This window comes from Ascaphus truei, chromosome 1, assembly GCF_040206685.1.
Source record: "Ascaphus truei isolate aAscTru1 chromosome 1, aAscTru1.hap1, whole genome shotgun sequence".
Lineage (NCBI taxonomy): Eukaryota > Metazoa > Chordata > Amphibia > Anura > Ascaphidae > Ascaphus > Ascaphus truei.
This window is the reverse complement of record NC_134483.1, coordinates 406,192,649-406,212,500: the sequence shown is the minus strand read 5'-3', so window position 1 is coordinate 406,212,500 and position 19,852 is coordinate 406,192,649. Positions and strand designations below refer to the sequence as shown.

General features: G+C 40.3%; 1 protein-coding gene across 8 annotated transcripts in view; it reads right to left on the bottom strand.

Annotated features, from left to right (window-relative positions):
- FBXW7 (F-box and WD repeat domain containing 7) overlaps window positions 1-19,852 on the bottom strand; it is a 208,402-nt gene that overhangs the window by 20,901 nt on the left and 167,649 nt on the right. For 6 of the 8 annotated variants that reach the window (XM_075613415.1, XM_075613438.1, XM_075613422.1 and 3 more), the window contains 2 exons: window positions 8,616-8,698; window positions 5,372-5,513 (listed from right to left, as the gene is read on the bottom strand). In XM_075613415.1, coding sequence (XP_075469530.1) covers window positions 5,372-5,513; window positions 8,616-8,698 — 225 coding nt within the window. Of the gene's footprint in view, window positions 1-5,371; window positions 5,514-7,735; window positions 7,917-8,615; window positions 8,699-11,284; window positions 11,732-19,852 lie in introns of those variants that run through there. The other 2 variants (XM_075613464.1, XR_012803767.1) reach the window with 2 other exon arrangements.

Sequence of the window (19,852 nt, the reverse complement as noted above, 5' to 3'; positions counted from 1 at the left end):
AACCTGTTCCTTTGGGGGAAATATAAGGTATATGTTGTCATACACAACAGTTCTGGAACATGTTGAGGTCGGTCCATTAAAGGAACCTCAGATTGCAAAGAATCCAGTTTAGTCAAAAAGTGAATATGGTTACTAAGGCTTTCAAAACATTTGTTTGGGGCTGAACGTGTACAGACTAGTGGCAGCTCAGCACGTTATCTCTTTCCAGAAAATGTTGGTTACAGTCACTTAAAGCGGATGTTCTTCTCAACCTGAACAAGTTTTCAGAATGATCACTTTAAGCGATCTAACTTCAGACACCAACTATCAGTCAGCATGAAGCATATTGCGCACACATATACCATCGATAATGTACATTCACACGTGTTTGCAAGTCCGTTTACAATTCTGGTATGGCAGGCCTGCACAACTCCAGTCCGAGGGCCGCAAACAGGCCAGGTTTTCAGGATATCCCTACTTCAGCACAGCTGGCTCAATTAGTGGCTCAGTTTGGTTTTGTGTTCCAAACATAGGAAAACTGCTACGAATATTGGAGGAACACGAAATTAAAGCATCAGAAAACAGTAATCATTTTTTAAGGGTTGTTACACTCCACAGGCTCCAACCGGCCCCTATAATACTAAATAACAAATACATAGCTCATTATTACAAAGTTGAACTATACATCTGGACCAGTAATCTCCCTCCATATTACATCTTATGGCACCATTAAAACGAGAGAGAGGAAGAGAGAGGAGAGAGAACGAGAGGAAGAGAGAGAGGAGAGAGAGAGAGGAGAGAGAGAAGGAAAGAGGGAGAGAGAAAGAAAGAAAGATTGAAGAGAGAGGATTTTATCAGCAGCATCATTCACAGAAACATTAATAAATGACAATGCAGCACGTCTGCTGAATATGCTTTTTTTCTATTGAGCTTTCTCATCAAAGGGATTTAATTTGTTCTGCAAACACAGATTCAAAGGGAAGCGAATATAAACATTAGAAGAGGGCGAGCTGGTTTAGGTGCAGTCGTGTGGCTTACAGAAAACAAAAGCAACAGATGAAACTGCACACCGCTGGCACTTGGTAAAACCGCTAAGCCACAATAGGACTTTTGAACAGACAGGTTCTTTCAGAAATCATCCTGATTTGGACAGGTACAAGTCTTGGGAGATTGAAAATAAATGTAAGTAGTGTTAAAGATTTAGTGGTTTCTTTCAATGTCTGATAACCGTTTGCAGTGCTCGAGATCTTGGGGATGGAACAGCCTTACCTTTCCATTTTACAGCCTACTGCAACCATCTAGCCTTAAATACATGTATACACAAGGGCTGTATGAGGGCAAAAAGCATTCTACAATGCAAGTGGTTGGTAGATTCGGAAATTGCAACCTTGGATCAAAACTCCGATTTGATATTTCCACTATAATGGTTGTTTTTTGGCCTTGACTTTAAATATTTTAAAAGCTCTGACATTCAAACACAGAAAAAATAACGGCTCAAGGGAACACAGTAAGCATAGCTAGTTATTTTGTTTCTTATTTTGTTAAATAGAATGCTTGAGGGGGAAAAGGATATGTCCTAGGTGAAAAGAATGAGCATTTAGCACATTGTGTTCTTAAAAGCAGATATACATTAACCAAGTGAAGGTTCTGCAAGCTTCCAAACATTGGTTAATTCAAATTTGGAAGCCGTACCTCTAAGAAATTCAATACCTGAACCATCAAAAGTTTTTGTGCACTATTCCACTGATAAAAAATGTATATTAATATAAAACATACTAAATAGGGATTCTGCCTTTTCAAAGTACAGCCAAAAAACAACAGTTGCTGATCTTCTACTTCGCTTTTAATGGTATAGGGATATTCTGCTCTGCTATACGTTAAACAGAGAAGTTACAACTCTTTGCCTAAGGACACTGTCCATATCAGTAACATCAATACCCCCTTAGGTCCAAAATGCAATGGTTCATTATCTCCTCTAATCTAAATTTGCATGCCAGAGCTCCAGCAAAAGGACCTGAATGAATGAGAACCAATAATTATAGCTAAAGAGGGAGTGGAGGAAGCAGACAGTGAATGGCTTTTGATGCAGTGTAGCGCTATGAAGGACAAATCATGCAAATAAAAACAGTAGTGCTTTGCTGAAAGGTGGTACGCACCAGAGACGCTCAAACTCCCCTGGGATTCTGTGTTTAGGAACACCTGGCACGAAGCCCAGATGCTTTGGATAATTACCTGCATACCACTCCCTTCAGATAACATGTTAGGGCATGACAAACAGCCATTCATCACCATCTTGGCTTTCCATTTGCTATCCAATCTTGAAAGCTTTGCAAGCTATTTTTTTCCCAGGAGGAACAGAATTCGAACAAAAGATAAAAGAATACTAATTTGATTTTAACATAATTGTTAGAGGCAGAATGACTGCAAGGGTTTCTTATCTCTGGTTTTCCCATCAACTTTAACACGTTTAGTACTGGAGAGACCTGTGACCCGTTTCAACTCTGGTGAAGTTACTTAGTTTGAGTAACCCAGCGCTCCAAAACATTTTAACTTCCATCCCCTACATCTTGTGGAAAATCAACAGGACGTGACAATCCCCTACATCTTGTGGAAAATCAACAGGACGTGACAAATGTAACAAAAATGCAAATTTTTAACACCTCAATCAATACGCACCATTTTACTGTGTGGCTCAGAAACATGGACACTACTCAAAAGCGATATGAACCTACTCTAACGATTCCAACTAAGATGTCTACGTAACATACTCCTTATTACGCTATGAGACCGATGGAAAAATGAAGAAGTACGGTTAGCCTGTCAAAACCAACCCACAATCGACCAGTACATTAAGCGACAAAGACTTAGGTGGTTTCGCCACGTCTGCCATATGGACATCACCAGACTACCATACCAGTGCTTCAACATCACATGATCCATAGACTGGAAAGGGGACCGAAATGCTCCAAATAAAACCTTTGTCGAACCAGGTGGCGCAAGATCTCAAATCGCTCCACTTCACAGTAGCCAAAGCCCAAAAAGCTGTCCTAAGTCAAGATCAATGCCGCGGAATCACTAGAGACGTATTGAACATCCTACCGCTGGCCTCCACAACGCATCGCTCCTTATCTTATAAAAGATGGAGCAATGTCGTTTACGGAGTAAAATCCCCCCCAAAAGATCCACATCTTGATGATTACACCATTTCCCAAGTGTAAAAGTCTATTGTGATGAAGAAAAAAAAAAAAAAAGATCCCATTTACAAAATCTTTTTGTTAAACACATTTAGAAAGAGAAACCCATGAGAAATGCATCTTCATTACCTGTGTGCCGCTAACAATCTTCTATGGCAAGAACTTCAAATGGCATAAAAATGTATTGACCGAAAAATTACAATCAACCACTGGTAACAAAACAATGTTTTAGGCACAAAGACTACTACCTGCTACCACTATCAATAAATCCCTATAGCTGGCAAATCTTAGGCAACCTCCTGCATCCACTTCTCACTCAAAAGTACTGCATTGTTTGCTTTTGTTCAGGTTACAAAAGGAGGGCACTGATGCCTTTCTGGCCCCAATTCTGGGAGAGGAAATTACTGAGGCACTGACTAGGAGAGAACATGCAACATGAAAACAATGTGTCCATTTTAAATACCCAGCAAGAAAGCCAAGCTTGATTTGGATGATATCTACTTTAAGAGACAACTGAAGCATGTAGGTGTAAAAGGTCAACTCCACATGAGTGTTCCTGTAGGATGTTTAAAAGCTGCAGAACTCTTAACTTATCCACTTTGGCCTAACCCACTATAAAAAATTAAAAAAAAACACAGCAGAACTGTGGGCCACCTGGATTAATGTAGAGAAAAAAAAAAGGCATCTATTTTAACACAAAGGAAGCAGATTGCACAAGTCCCTCCCCTTCTCCGTGCCAGACTACCAAACGCTGTTATTTCCAGAAGCTTCTCATTTGTCGATGGGACAAGCTCATATGCAGTCCTGTTAGCCTGCACCGTCGGCCCCATTAGCGCCAAGCCCTGGTGGGCGCATGTGCCACAATTAATGCTCATCAATGCAGAACTACTTATTCAGTCACCTATTTCAAGTGGACAAGCAATTGTCACCACAGTTCTCAACAGCGTAATGTTTCTACATAAACAAACTAGAAGTGGGAAAAGGATGGGCATAGGTGGAGACATTAAATCTATTGTTGGCTGCAAATAACGAACTTAAATGTGTGGTGGTCATTTAGACACAATGGGCTATTTTCCCAACCATCATTTTGCTATTGACTGCACAGTACTGTACCTAATCACTCCTTCAATTTGATAGCCTTCTCTTACAGGGGCAGCAGGTGGGGATGTGAATTCAGCAAACCAGTGTTATAAAGCACCACTGATGCAACATGGAAATAAACAGTGCATTTAATTCTCTCTGAAGTTCTGCACCAATACACCTTAAACTACCACAGTGTAATAGGGCTCTGCTTTGCCTGGCAGCACATACCACGTCTTTCTAGCACTGTAGGTGGATAAATGAGCCGCCTCAACGTATCCCAGACAAAGAAGCTGCAATGCGATGCAAGAGATTAAACTCAATATAAAGCCATTTTTAAAAGTGAGAAAGGGCAAGCTGGTAGAGTCATCAACAAGAAAACATAAAATACTGAAAGCTTTTTCTTATTCATGTTTTAGCTGGTAACCACTGAATTTATGTTCAATGCTGAGGATAATGACAGAGCACAGAGCACTAGGTCCTCTCTAGAATACAACAAAAACATTGAGCTGGACAAGTATGACAATACACAAACCGGGTCAGGCAGCTGCATGCAAATAATGCCACTTCAACAAGCCACAAAAGCTCTTGTTTTAAAGTTACACTGCTCTGCACTTCTGCTATTATATAAAAAATAAATAAATATATATATAAATATAAAAATAAATAGTTACAACATTTATACTGCTCCAGTGAATTCGCATCAGAAAAAATAAAAAAATTAAAACACTTTGGTAATTTAATACCATACTTTAGGACAGAGAAAGCTATTTTATAGCAAACAACAAGGTCCCAGACTAGCTATACAATATAAATGGAGAAGAGCAACTATCCCCAAGTCGTTTTACGATCATGCAAGATACCATAACCCACATTATCTATACACCAACATCTATGAAAATAGAAATAAATCTATGGCATTGGTGGAGCAACAGTGGTGACTCCGTCTTAATCTGTAGTTTTCTTAAGGAATAGGTTAGTGAGACCAAAATGGAATACCAGCCTACAAAGTTAGCTTTAATGTGCAACATGCTAAATTAAACTAGTTGGACTTAATCTGTTGTCTAAGCAAAATACTGACCGAGCTCTAGAAAACAGTAATGACAATTATTGGGTACCTGGAACGTTTTTAGCCATTCTTGAAGGCCTGTGGGTGGCTGGACTGATGTAATCCGTCGTCTCTGCTGACCTTGCCCATTAGCTGCCCTTAGGTCCCCAAATGTAGTAGGTGTTGCTGAACATGGCACAAGACCTGTTGTACTGCAAAGAAACAGACTAAGTGAGATGCAGAGTAAAATATATGAGTGACTTCATACTTTGACCATTGCTTTTTGCAATTTTGTTCAGGTCCCATAAAGAAAAGAATTAGAGGCACCAGTTTCTTTTTGCCCCTGAATATTACCATGACTGCATAGTAGCATTTATATGCAGCCTTCCCAAATAAATTCTCCTTATAAATAACAGCAGCACTCAGTATATCAAAATCAATAAAATATTACTCCAACTAAAATGTACAAAGTGCTGTTTTAGGTTCTCTCTCTAATATGGTTCCACGTGCAAATCAAAATATTGGTTCCAAGAGATATTTCAATTCTACACAATGGGCATGTCCAAGTATTCCACTAGTGGTTAGAGTCTGTAATGGAAAGTACTACATTAAGGCCATATAAACCATTACATAATCATTTTAATGTACACACATAGTTGTCCTGTCTGAGCAGGTAACTTTGTGGTTTTCTTTATTTACTAGCGATAAGGACAGCCCAAAGTACCATTTAAGCCGTTATTGTAAACTGTTCCCTGATTGTCTTTAGTGATATTACTAGGGATATTAAAGAGCATGTTTTACCCTTTTTTATTATTATTTATTTGTAAATCACCAACAATCCACAGCACGGCACAATGGAGGGGTGGGGGGTGTTAACCCAAATACGCCAATGACTTGCCATTAAAAAAATTAATTTTTTAATCGACACAGACCGTGGATATCTCAGAAGATAGAGGCTGCTCAAGTTGTCACTCAAACTCAGGGTCCTGCTTGTAGTGACAATGTCATGCTTTTCAAGCATGTAATTAATTTCTCAGGCATGTGCATTTATAGCTTACATTCCCAGAGGGCATGTACTCTACCCTACACGTTAAATGCGGTGCCTTCAGTGGCACAGAAGCTTGCAGTGCAATGTGCTGTCGACTTGTAAAGCTCTAAAAGGGTTAAAAGTAAAAGTTCATTCATTTCATGTCAACAATTTATGGTAGCTCATTTAAAAGATTTCCCCCAAACAGTTTGATTAACAATGTTATATAAAGGGCGGGCGGACGGACGACAGAAATACGGAGATACTCTCTAGGATATTTCTTCTGCTTCCATCCCCCAAAATAAAAACAACCAAACTGTGTTTAAGTACACGTGATGGAAGCGGAAGTTAGGCCCATAGCATGTGCTGTAATGATTACATCATATCACATCATTAAGTGCTGTACAGATGACGAAGTAACTGGAGTCCCCTTTTATGCAGTATGTCTGGGCACTCGGTAATTTCCCACTGATAACCACTACTGTAAGATCTTAAGGGCAAGGAATCCCTCCTGACACTACTGTTATGCTTGAAGCTTTCATTATTATAATCGCTTTGTATTTCTTCACCTTTGAGAACATAGAAATACTCTTGGGTCTACTAAGATTCATTTAAAAAAAAAAAAAAAAGAAGGTCTGGTTTCATCTCTGTGTGAAAGCTTTAATGAATTATGCTAAACGGATGGCTCCTCTGGGGGTATCAGGTGGTCACATTCATACAAGTCCATAAATAAGCTTCAGAGAAAAGGATGCAGCATTCACTTTGTAAGGCAAACACTGAAAAGCAAAGCATGCAGATTTGTTTATTCCCCAACTCAACTTTAATGTCAGATAAATGCATTCAAGAAACATTTCTAAAAAATAAATAAAATAATTAGATGTCTCTGAAAAAGGACACCAGCAGCCATTTGTTACAGACCCAATGGCATGGAATGTGTCAACCGAAAGCTTTCCCTGGGTTAGAACTTGCCGCGGCAGGGAACTTTCTGAGGTCATGCAAATTTCAGAGTGAAGTGATTAAGCGTGACTGTAAAGGACAAGTGTGTGAAGTGGTTGTGGCGGACGAAAGAATAGAGGGCCAAATGCAGTTAAGAGCTCACAACCTTCTTTTAAACAAAGCACAATGTACATCTTCCTAATTAAGCAAAGAAAATACCCTTATTTGGGGACCTTGCCAGTTTCGGCTGCTTCTCTTTAGGAGCAAGTAATCCGGAATTAAGGCCTCTCCTTAAAGTAAGGATTTCTCCACCACTTAGATAGTAAGCTCTTGGGGGCAGGGACTCCTTTTTCCTAATGTTACTTTTGTCTGAAGCGCTTATATCCACTATGTGTTACATTATGTCACGTGTATTACTGTTGTGAAACGCTATGTAATTAAATGGCGCTATATAAATAAAGATATACATACTATAGCTAAGTAACCTGCTCACAGGATCCGCTGAGGACCTGAAGTTCAAAAGTGACTAGGTCTTGTGATGCGATTCAAACTACTGCTGAGATACATCAATACAAGTGTCTAGCTGTCCTTCACTCCTAACCGCGCTCAGACCTTAGGGTCACAGGTTCAAATCCCAGCAAGGGATGGAGTCCTACCAAAGAAGAAATTCACCAATTATAAAGTGATTTATAATTAATAGTCACTTGCCAACAGTTCTTTGAAGTGAAAGTGTTTTGGAAGCAAGCGGTTACATTTTTACTGAATAATTTGCTTAGATTGCAAAACTCCGTTCTCCCATCGTTCAAAATGAGATCTGCAGTTCCTGCTCCATTACACAGACCATGCGTAAGCAATGGGTGTGCATCTCATATTGTAAGGTACTGAATAACCTGGGAGAAAAAAAATTACATAAAAATAAATAAATGATCATTCCCTCTAGAGTTTTCCATTTCCTCGCTCTATTGTTGATCACTTCTAATGAAACTCAATTGAACATATCAATTCAGTGCTTGAAAGATTGATGGGGTAAGAAAGATTCCGAGTGCAACTCCTGTTCACTTCCCAAGCACAATGGACATTTGCTTCGGTTCTCACGAGCAGATCTTCGGGAATGAAAAACTGACGGAGGACTGTTCTTTTCCTTCACAACGACGGCTTTGCTGAAATCTTGAAAAGCTCGCATTTTCAACAGAGCCACCAATTAATCTGCTGTTATTGACGACTAAAAACTACCCTCTGGAGTAGTAATGAAAGCAAAGCTGTGTTCAAATTAGAGGAGAAGCTCAGCAGCTGGTGAGACAGGATGTACACTCCAGTCATGACCAAAGGAGCTATTATTGCATTTAATTACCTTGTGTACTCTGAGCCTTTGCAGGGCTTCTTCCCCAAAGAGAAAGAGCGGACCTCGGTTCCGTGGTCCAACTTTCTCTTCATCTGGAAAGAAAAAGAAACAATGCATAAAACAGTGTGTCTGAGGAATAACCATGATAGGTGGATGAAATGAATGGGTTACTATTATACTATTCTTTAAGGTCAACCCCATTATGATGAATGCTGTATTTCGGTTGGGGCACAACATGTATCTGTGTTGTTCTCAAACAAACAGCTGGAATATTTACACTTCATAAAATCAAATTGCACAGGACATTCTAGGTCAACAACCTTTATATCTTACACTGAAATTGCAACAAAAAAACAACCAGGGTATGAATAGCCACAGTCTAGATGCTAAAACTTCCTATTAATACCATAAATGACAATGAATTGTTTCCCATGGAGTTGCTCTTGTGCCAAGAATTAATTTTAGCAACACAATAGATTTCACATTTAAGTGCGAATATTTTACTGGAAAATATACAGTGATTGTGTGAATCAAACGAGTAAACATTGTCCTATTAATTTCCAATTAAATATCTTTCAGTGAGAGGAGAGATGTATTTCGCTGCCTAGAATCAAAGCACTGAGCTTGCAGGTTAATTATACATTCTATTAGTAGTAGCAAGAATGTGCAACCTATGTAGTACACCTCTTCAAATTACAGCCTGTATACCTGTTGATTTTCTAGCTTCAGTTTTTAATGCCTTTCTACTAAGAGAAATTGCAGACTGGGTAAGATTTGCAAAAATATTGACTTACCCTCCAGTTATTTAAAAGTAATTAACATTCAGCAGTGTACAAATGCAGATACAGTACTTAATCTGTAACCTTCAGTGTTTTAATGCCTTTTAATCATTTAGGATTTGCAGACTGAATGAGTTTAGCAAAAATAAAATACAAAATACTCAACTACCCTCCATTTATTTTAAAGTGATTGCTAAGAGGATTCATGTTGAACCATGGTGTTGCCAACAAGCGACCTTCTTCCACAGAAAATAAGCATTGGTTTACAATTAAGCTACTTCATTAATTTTAACCGAATAAATACGTTAGAAATACAGAAGTTACTTGGTAAACTAATGTAACCCTTTGGGAAAAGGCTTGTGGTTTTCACACTGGAGGGGCTCCGTATCACACAGAAAAATGAATTACAAGTGATTAATACATAGATCTGTTCAGAACCATTGCAAGGACCTGCATCCTATAAAATACTACAGGACTAACAGGATGTATAACACCATTGATAGGCATTTTTATATGAAATGGCTTGGATCTGATCCGCACACACGAAGGTATCTGTTATATTTATATAGTCTGAGCTACCGTGGAATACTTATTTCTATGAGTATTAGAAACATCCCAATTTTGATCTGCCCCCCCCCCCAAAAAAAAAACAGGACTACAGCATCGACAATACACAGACATTAATTCTGTGCAAATCACAAAACCATTTATCAAGTACTACTCTGACCATACACACAAAGTAAACCTCTGAATTTCCTTTTTCACCATTGACATCTCCATCTATTTTAATTAGATCGCCTAGAGTATGTATAATGGTTCAATAAACTTACTAAACGCATAGTACTTCATTACCAAAACAGACAATGAATTTACTTGTCAAGATTAACATTCAACACCATGCTCTTCTGATGATTAACCTTGTGGGAGGGGGTGTCGAAACCTGTGGTCTGAAAGTCCACGGTTTTCACATTTTCTTTCCCCCAATAAAATGTAGACCCAGTTAGATGCCCCTTTGCCTTAAATAGATCGTTGCCTACCACTCATAACCCCTCCATAATGGTCCATTTGGTGCCAACGAGAGTAATGCATTGCCCATGCAGTAAAGGATCCAAAACTGCTTCTAGCTCCTTGACCACCACAGGGGTCAATAAGGGAAGCACATTAGTTGTAGAGATGTAAAAGTGTAGGGGTTAATTAAAAGGACGATAATTAGATGTTGTTCCTGATGCCTTCAGCACTACCAGAGTTAATAGCCACAGCAGCTCCCCGACTCAGGCAATGCGTTATTTTAACCTTGCCAAGAAGCATAACAGACTTGTGGACAAATAGCTATTGAAACACTCCCAGGCTGGAAGTTTACAATGCTGCAAACCTGCAGAGATGATTTTTTTTTGGGGGGGGGGGGGGTGGGGGGGAGGAGGGGGAGAGACACAGTATCCATCATTCTTGTCATGCCTACAAATCGGATATAATTACACAGTACTTGTTAGAAATATGCTGCTGGACAAGACCAAAAAAAATATATAAACGAAATGGGATGCAGACCAAGGTGACCAGATGACCATACAGAATATAAAAAGAGGCAGACTCAACCAGTTCTGGCTATAAAGCTAAATCCAGTACATGTTCTCTCTGAAAACTGCAATGCATTGGGAATGAGAGCCGCAACCCCAGGAGGGGTAGATGCTGTCCCCCTTTCATCCCAAAACCACCTGATGACCTTATGCTGCATCCTTATTACCTCTCCACCCCCTCCCTCCAGATCAGCCCCAATGCAGACTTTCCCCTCACTAATCGTTCGCAAAACCAACAATCCAGAGACGTCTGCAGCCATCACAGACACTGACAGTGCGCCACCCCCCTCCATATCCTTAAAGAAAGGGAAAAATCAGTACTTACTTTGTAAAAGATCATTTTTAAAGTGCCGTAGAACCCCATGTTTCCCGGAGTGTGTGTTATATAACCTCTCTCTGTGTATATCCCTGATCAGAGGATGCTGCTGGGTGGCTGGATGCTGCGCCTGGCGATGTGTGACGATGAGAAGATCCCCTTTGCAGGTAGCTATGTCACAGAGTCTGCTGTGGACATGCTCAGGCACGTCAGCCAAAGGATCAGAGCAGGAGGCTGCTGCAGCTCAGCCTGCACAGATAGCAGCAGCAGTGGCAGCTCCGCGCCGCCCCACACACTCCCGGGACTGATCGCAGGGAGTGGGGACCAGGCGGGAGAGGGGAGGGGGGCTGCACGCAGCGTGCCCTGTCAAAGCCTCCGATACACTGATTTCTCCCAGCGCCACAGAGGCGGGATCAGATTACATCTCCCCCTCCTGCAAGGTGCCGGAATGGTGCAGTCTGGGCTCGGGCTTCAGCAACACAGCCCACACATCAAGTATGTGCAGATTCAGGGAGCCTGTTAGCACGGAGCAGAGGGAGGAGCAGGGGGAGGGCGACAAACCTGCCTCCCACATGCCCGGGGCAGTTCCACTTTAACCCTTTTCCATTCTTAACCTTCATTTAGAGATAGACAAGGATGTGTTGCCCTTGCCAGGCAGATGGCCGGTTCACAAAGGTATTTTGCTGCGCAAAGCAGCTCCTTTGAATTCATTGACAGCACAGCACACAGTCTGCTTCTATTCAGTCACTAAATGTGTACCCCATCCCAATCTCTCCTTTTTTGTAACACCTAATTAGTCTCTAAAAAGGTGAACCACTAATTGTGTTTAGTGCCACTAAAGCGCATTAAACAGCATCACAAATCAATTGTGTAGGTAGGGTATACATCAAAACAAAAGCTCTAAATGGAGGGACGTTTGGAGTAATTACCAATACCAATCAGATTTGTTACAAATGCACGATTGTCCCCAGGAGTGCAGGGACGATTTGTGGATGAGGTGCTGTACATACCAAGGAAGTAACATACATTACCATAATATATAAAATGTATAACCCAAGGGGCTGTGGCCCCCTGTACCCCTACTTCCAGGCCCCATAATTGCATCTGTTGAATGCCTCCAGCGCCAGCATCGCACTGTAGCGGTACCTCTGGCACTGAAGACTCCACTATAATGTATGAGCGCACAGATATTAAAAAATAAGACTTGCACTAAATGAGTGATTGCTTGTGGTCAACCGGGGCAAGTGCAGTGTAAATCACTTATAGGAGCCATTTATTGCATGTCCCATTTGGTTCTATTCTGCGCTTCTTGCATTTCCAGTTAGCAAACTATCAGAGCTGAAGGCTCCATTGTCTCTCGTGGCGATTGGTTAAAGCTCAGAACCTCCAGCTGATTAGATCAGCAAGGATATAGATGGCATGCTTACTACATCTGCATATTTTGCTGCTACTATCCAAAAATCCAATGTATAAAGAAGCTCAGATTAATAATAACTTTATTTCACATAGCGCTTTTCTCCCAAAGGGACTCAAAGCCCTTCACAAGCACATAGGCATTTTATAGACAGTCCCTGACCCGTGGAGCTTACAATCTATGTTTTTGGTGCCTTAGGCACAGGGAGATAAAGTGACTTGCCCAAGCTCACAAGGAGCCGACACCAAGAACTGAACCAGGCTCCCATGAAACTCTGTGTCATTGTTTACAGTCCATAGCTTTACTCATTGAGCCACTCTGTTTTATAAATTATTAATACATACACACACACACACACACACACACACACACACACACACACACACACACACACACACACACACACACACACACACACACACACACACACACACACAGTGTTCGACAAACCTATACATTTGCTCGCCCCGGGCGAGTGGATTTAACATCGTGGCGAGCTCCTATTGGCCCAAGCAGCACACGTGTGGTACTAGGTGGCGAGTAGATTTTTGGATGATTTGTCGACACGTGTGTGTGTGTGTGTGTGTGTGTGTGTGTGTGTGTGTGTGTATATGTATATATATATAAACAAATATATATATATTTATCGTTCATACTTCAATCACGTTTTTATTCCTCATATTAGAAGCCCAATTTATTTAATTTGCATTTTTCATATACGTCATCATATACATGCCGCAGAACCCCCCCTTCTCTGGTGACGGAGGAAAGAGCAGGAGCTGTTTTGCTATTGCTGGAATACCACGCTTATTATCATTGCTGTGCGTAGGATTCTGGTTTTACCACCAGATCGCCATCAAGAAGCCTTCTCCTTTTTATTCATTGATTTTTATTGATATTATATTTTATTAAATCAGTTTAATTGTTCCCATTAGCCTGTGTTTGTTTGTATGGTATATGTTAAGTGTTTGTCTAGTGTTGTTTGTGTTATTCTGTGGATTGTTATATATTAGTAGCAGTATTCACCAATTATTTTTTGTGCTTTATTTTACATGTACGTGGTACCATCTACGGAAGTTCCAAGCTGGCTTTAGATCTATAAGATCCATCCCCCTACAAGGATTCCACGTGGTCATATTCATCAGTCTATTTGGACATTTATTTGGACTTTGTCTTTAAGGCGCCGGTTTGTATGTTTCTTCACACCTGTTTTCTGATTTGGTTTTGTCAGTTTCTCCTGGCAGCCTTGGCTCATATTATGAGTTCCTGCTGCACAACTACCGGTATATAATTTGTGTGTAAGTAGTATTGGTTTATTTGTTATTAGCTTGGGCGCTTTTTCAACACCTTTCTTTTGTTTCATATACAAAACATACTAAAAAGTTTGAGGACTGCTGCCCCTTGGTCTGGATTTTTATTGTAAATGACCAACAGTAATTGTTTTGGTCACATACAATAGTTAGAAACGGCAAAAGCACCAAATGGACAAAGGTTACATCAAGTGTACACTTATTTACCATGTTTGGTTACCAAGTGCAACTGGTCCTTCAAGTTAACACTTATTTTTGTGCCTTAAAAAAAACAGATATCGAGTACATGATGCCAAAACTGGTCTTAAAACTTTCTGCAGCATTTTCTTTTCTGAATGCCACTGTTTGAATACTTATAGTTAAACTTCTGTTGCTTTTGGTGAACGAGGGCCACGTAACAGTATGCAAAATAATTCAATTAACCAAGTTGATTAATTCATCAATGAATCATTGCCATTCTCAGGGGAATTAATCATTGCCATTCTCAGGGGTGGTTGTTCGGTTCCTGCAAAGCCATGAGGTGATAAGACAATGAGGGGTTAGGTCTTGGTGCGGGATAAAATGTTAATTATTTTTCAGCATTAATGACCTCAGAGAGACCTTTTTTCCCTAGCAACAGAGTTGTAACGGACGCATTTAATTGACCATTTCTACACAACAAGCATACACTGTATTTAAGCAGATTGAAACTATATACTGTATTAGCAAGTGTGTGTTAGTGTGTGTGTGTTTTTGTGTTAGTGTGTGTGTCAGTGTGTAAGGAACTGGGCCCACTACTTTATACTTGTAATTTTGCCATTCATACAGTAATAAGAGCATACTGCACCACAAGATTAACATAAGTCATTTTCCAGGGTTCTCTTGACATTTAAGACAATGCAATCAGTAGCCAGATGTCGCTATAAAGAGTTTTGGGGTTATCATTGATTGAATCTGAAGAGGGAAATCATCACGCTAAATGCATCAAGTTTTTAAGGCACCAACGCACAAGCCAATCTTTTCCCATGGACGAGTGGCGGAATCTTAATGGAGATGCAAATGTTCCGATTGTTTTCCTCTGGCAGTACTGTTTGGCACCTTTTAACAGTTTCACGTGGTATGCTGTAATTAAGACTGTCTATTACCTCTAAATGAAAGACTAGATCAAATTACACACATTACCACAGAGCTGGTTCTCCTCTGAGGCAGAAAATATTATACAAAAACAACTGCATTTTAACTTCAATTCCTAGGACTGTGACCACAGCTTAGACAAAGCATAACAATTTATTCAAATCATGCCAATTTTCTACTCAAAACGAAAAAAAAAATTCTAGTTTGACTTAGGAGTCAGAATTTTGGCTCTTTTTCGGCAAGTGAAAGTTAAGTTAGAAATTGAACAAAAAAAATGTGAGGGTTTAATAGAAAGGACAGAACTGAGCTTTTGATAGAAGTGTCCAGTGGTTTAACAACCACAGTCTAACTTTTTAATATGGTTTATGCACATTTACAATCGATTGTTATTTTTTTTTAACAAAGTACGATTAAATGTGACGTTTTCAAGTAATCAGCTTGGGTTGGACTGCAGTGCTGGGGACGTGTGTTCTCAGCTACCACTACGCTGGCTTTTATATCTCTCATGAAACTTGAGTTAGCAATAGCTTTGGGCTAGTAAACACAATCTCTCCATCTGTCTCCTGTATCTTCCATCTTATGGAACCATGGAAATAATGCCATTGTAAAAAGAAAAAGGTTTAGGTTACGAATATTTTTCTTGACTTTCCATTATTTTTATTGTCTATTGAGCACACTACATCCAGTGTCCATCAGCCTGGGATTGCAGTTACAGTATCACATCTCTTCCTTAAAACCGTGATCCTCCCTCTGCTTTATTGTCCTAATAATCTCCTTCCTTCCCCAATAACAGAGGGGGCCACCTAACAAGTAGTTCTATTACTTGCCCTTAGCATGCTCTTTGCCTCATGGGAGATTGCTAACAAACCTAACACAGCTCAAAAGAATGTCAAGTATGCTGAGGTCACACCATTCTCTTTGAAGCCTTGGTAACCTATTGTAATTAACCTTGTGGTGTGCAGTTTCACAGCAGCAAGATCCACAACTGGTGCAGGAAAATTGGCGAGCCTGTCCTACCCTGGACAAAACCTCTGCAGAACAGGTGTTGCCAGTTCAAAATAAATGTCACACAGTTAACTGTGTCAGATGGGAAGGCACCCAGATAACAATCCCTACATCTGCAGGCAAAAGAAGGCTTTCTGCAGACTTTACTGTGATGGATTTCAATAAAGGGCTCACTCAAAAATAGTGTAAAAAGTATCACTACCTTTTTTTTTTGAAGCTAGAAATGCACAAAGTTCTTACTTTGCCAAACTATTATTGTTCACACAATTCTCACTGACATAATTTCATCGTTCTCTATTTGTACCTAATCAGCGAAAATTGTGACTCGTCTACATACGCATGCAAACCCAGTGATATAAGTTTGTATTACATACTCTGCGACATGTGGTTGCTTGCAATATGGCTTTTGGATCCAGAAACTGCTAAATACAAATAAAATCATACTATAAACTCAGGTTTGACGAGGTTTTTTTTAGTTAGTTGTGTTAAATTGAGAGGATAAAAACGCATTACAGACACATGCTTTCCCAGGGTACCCGTCATTGGGCTGGTATTATTTACTTCACGTTGGAACGCTCACATCCTTTAAGAGGAATATTTTTAAGTTCATGTTATTTTAAGGCTTATGTATTCATTGAGATGTGTAATATGAATTCCAACCAAAATGCCTAATCTGTCAGGTCTCAGATTTCAGTATGAGACATTATTTCTTAAAATAAAAAATAAAAAAAAACCAGTTCCCAGATGGGCAGCAGGTTTACACCTACTCCCCAACACAGCTAAAAAAAAAACATTGTACTGATTTTATTTAATACACCAAATGCTTATTCAAAGTAATTTATGACATGGAATAACACACAGTGGTCACTGCTTCCTTTAAGGCGCAGTTCCACTTGGGGACAAAGCTCTAAAGGCAGTGAGACAGAGCCAGTGTTTCTGAATCTCCAATGCCCATTCCAGCTCGCCATGGTGACATGGTGAATGTGCAGGGTGGGGGGGGGGGGGGGGAGCGGTGGGAGGGAGGTATAATGTGGTGGACTCTAGTTTGTATGTGGAAGTAGAGTGGGACCTAATGTATGTGCATGAAGCTAATGTAGAGACCAACGTATGGGAGGTAAGACATGGGATGGTCGTGGGAGTCATCAATGATTCAATGGGTCACCTAGCGACCCCTGAGTTGTTCTCCAACAGCAGCAGTTCCAGCTATTTGGAATGGAGCCAGCATGAGGCTCTTCTCTAGGTGCAGAACTACAGCAAGCTCCATCCGATTTAGTATGCATCAACATACCACTCGTTCTAAATTGAAATTGGGTATTACCAGAATTAAAAGTAAACATGAATGTCTATTTCTTTATATCTCTCTTAAGAAACTAAATGACTTGCTTATATCATCAGTATGTAGAACGAAGACGTCCATCATAGTCTGCTTAGCCCAAGCGTGGCCGACTCCAGTCCCTCCCCTCCCGGTCAGGTTTTCAGGATTTCCCTGCTTCAGCGCATCTGATTGAGGAGCCACCTGTGCCGAAGCTGGGATATCCTGAAAACCTGACCGGGAGGGGATGGACTGGAGTTGGCCATTCCTTTCTTAGCCCATTGTTCCAGTCTGCTTCTCCGTCTCTGATTAAGATGGGGAAATTAGAGAGTATGGATCAATAGCTTCCGCCATTTTTCGGTTTGTTGATTCAGCCCGATTATGCTTCTGAAGAAGTTGTGTTTCTAGTATAATTTGTGACATGATGACAAAGCATGTAAAGCTGTTGTAGGTAATATCTACCAAAAAACTAGTTATTCTGTGTGGCAATGTTATTTATACATTTCTACAGTTAGAATGGCTGCTCGGATATCAGAGTTCAACTATTCAAAGGTTCAACTGAGGACTAATTGAGTACTTCACTTAAAAGGATAGAACCAAATTGAAAAGCACGTCACAAAACTTGGCAGAAAGAACATATACAAGAAAGGTGCAGAAAGTTACTTGAAGGACACGTTTCTTGAAGTAAATCAACTTGCTGTTTAAGGAGTCATCTCATGCACAAGGCCAGCAATATGAAAAAAATCCTATGAGGGTTAGTTCAAATATACAAAAAGTACAAAGTCAAAGAAAGTGCCAATAATTCCTGGCCTTTTATTCTATCGCCAGCACAGGTAACTGATCATTTATTAACACTTCTTACCCCAGACATGCTTATTCATCTGGCTTATTCATGAAGATAAAAATGAATGAGATTTCATATTTTATTTCCATATTAGCAAGCACTATGCCAATGTTTTTTAACCAGAGTTCCCAGGAACCTTTGGGTTCCCCGGGCAGAATGGGGCATTTGGTCGCGGCTGCTTCGCCGCTGGAATATCCGCCACTGGCCACTTGCAAGGTAAGTTTTATTAGGGTAGGGGTTAATGTACGGGGTTTACTAATTTTAGCAGCCGGCGGTAGCTTCCAGCAGTGGTGTGAGTCGCAGCTAAGCACTGGCGGCCATTTGGTTGCAGTGAAACGGCTGCGACTGAATGTCCTACATCGTACTTTTCAGGTAATTTGAAAATTGGACCAAATACAGAAGAATTTAAAATGCATCTGATCTCAGACGCGCTATTAGAGAGGGTTGGAGTTCTACAGAATTTCACAATATAATTATAGCATGGTCCAATAGGTGTCAAATGGGAGTCACACAAACTTACTACATTCTTGTCCCCTCTAACCAGTTTTTAGGATGCATCCAACTCAAACCAATGTCCTCTATCTCATGCTCAACGGGTAGCCCTAAATGGGCAGGTTCAAGTTTTTGTTTTTATCAAAGGTTCAATGACCTAATGTGTGTATGTGTGTGTGCGTGCATTTGTGCGTGTGTGCGTGCATGCATGTGTGCGTCCCTAAGCCAAAGTGATTCTCAGTGTAAAATTACAGAAATGAATGTTCATCTTTATAGGATGAGGGGAAAAACCCAGCATGTACCGTATGAACTACTATTTTAGAACTGTTGATACAAAATAATTGCTAAATGTAAAAATAAAATGTAGCTTACAGCACATATCTTAGCCATTGCAAGAATGGCCAAGGCGAGCTGGCAGTGAGTGGGTTAAAAAATGTGGCTGCATAAAAGCATTACAACCCGCCCTTGTTGGACCCCACACAGATGGCGAGGTCTGGTCTCTCCTACATTTTATCAAGCTCAGACATGAGTGAGGTTTAGGATTCTCCACAGCCCGGGGACTTGGAGAAAGAGGTCACGAAAGCTCTGGCTTTGCTTTTCTTTTCTCTCAACCAATGAGACCCTGTTCCATATTTCAAATGTATGAAGTTAGTATGCTGCATGTCTACATAACGGCCGCAGGGCCAGGAAGAAGCTCTGAGTAACAGAACCCATTATGTCATCCCCGTATACAAGCTAACTCCCTGCCAACAACAAAACAATGATAAAGGATATTTAGTCACCACACAGGAAAACATTCTGAAAGGTGCAATCTCACAAACCCAAGTTACAGGCGCCTCACATGACTTCAATAACCACACCTAGCTACAAAGATCTTAATTTACGCACTTGGAGGTATACTAGAGATGCGATGCAGTAGAAACATTTGCCAGTTACATCTTAACCACCATTTTAAAGATTTGTTTATAGATTCATTTATGCTTCAATCAACAATTCCTATATTGAACAATGGAGAGACACAAGGCAATATTCCATCAAGCACAGCATACATTTTCAAAGAACCATTCAGCAACTTCAATGGCAAAAA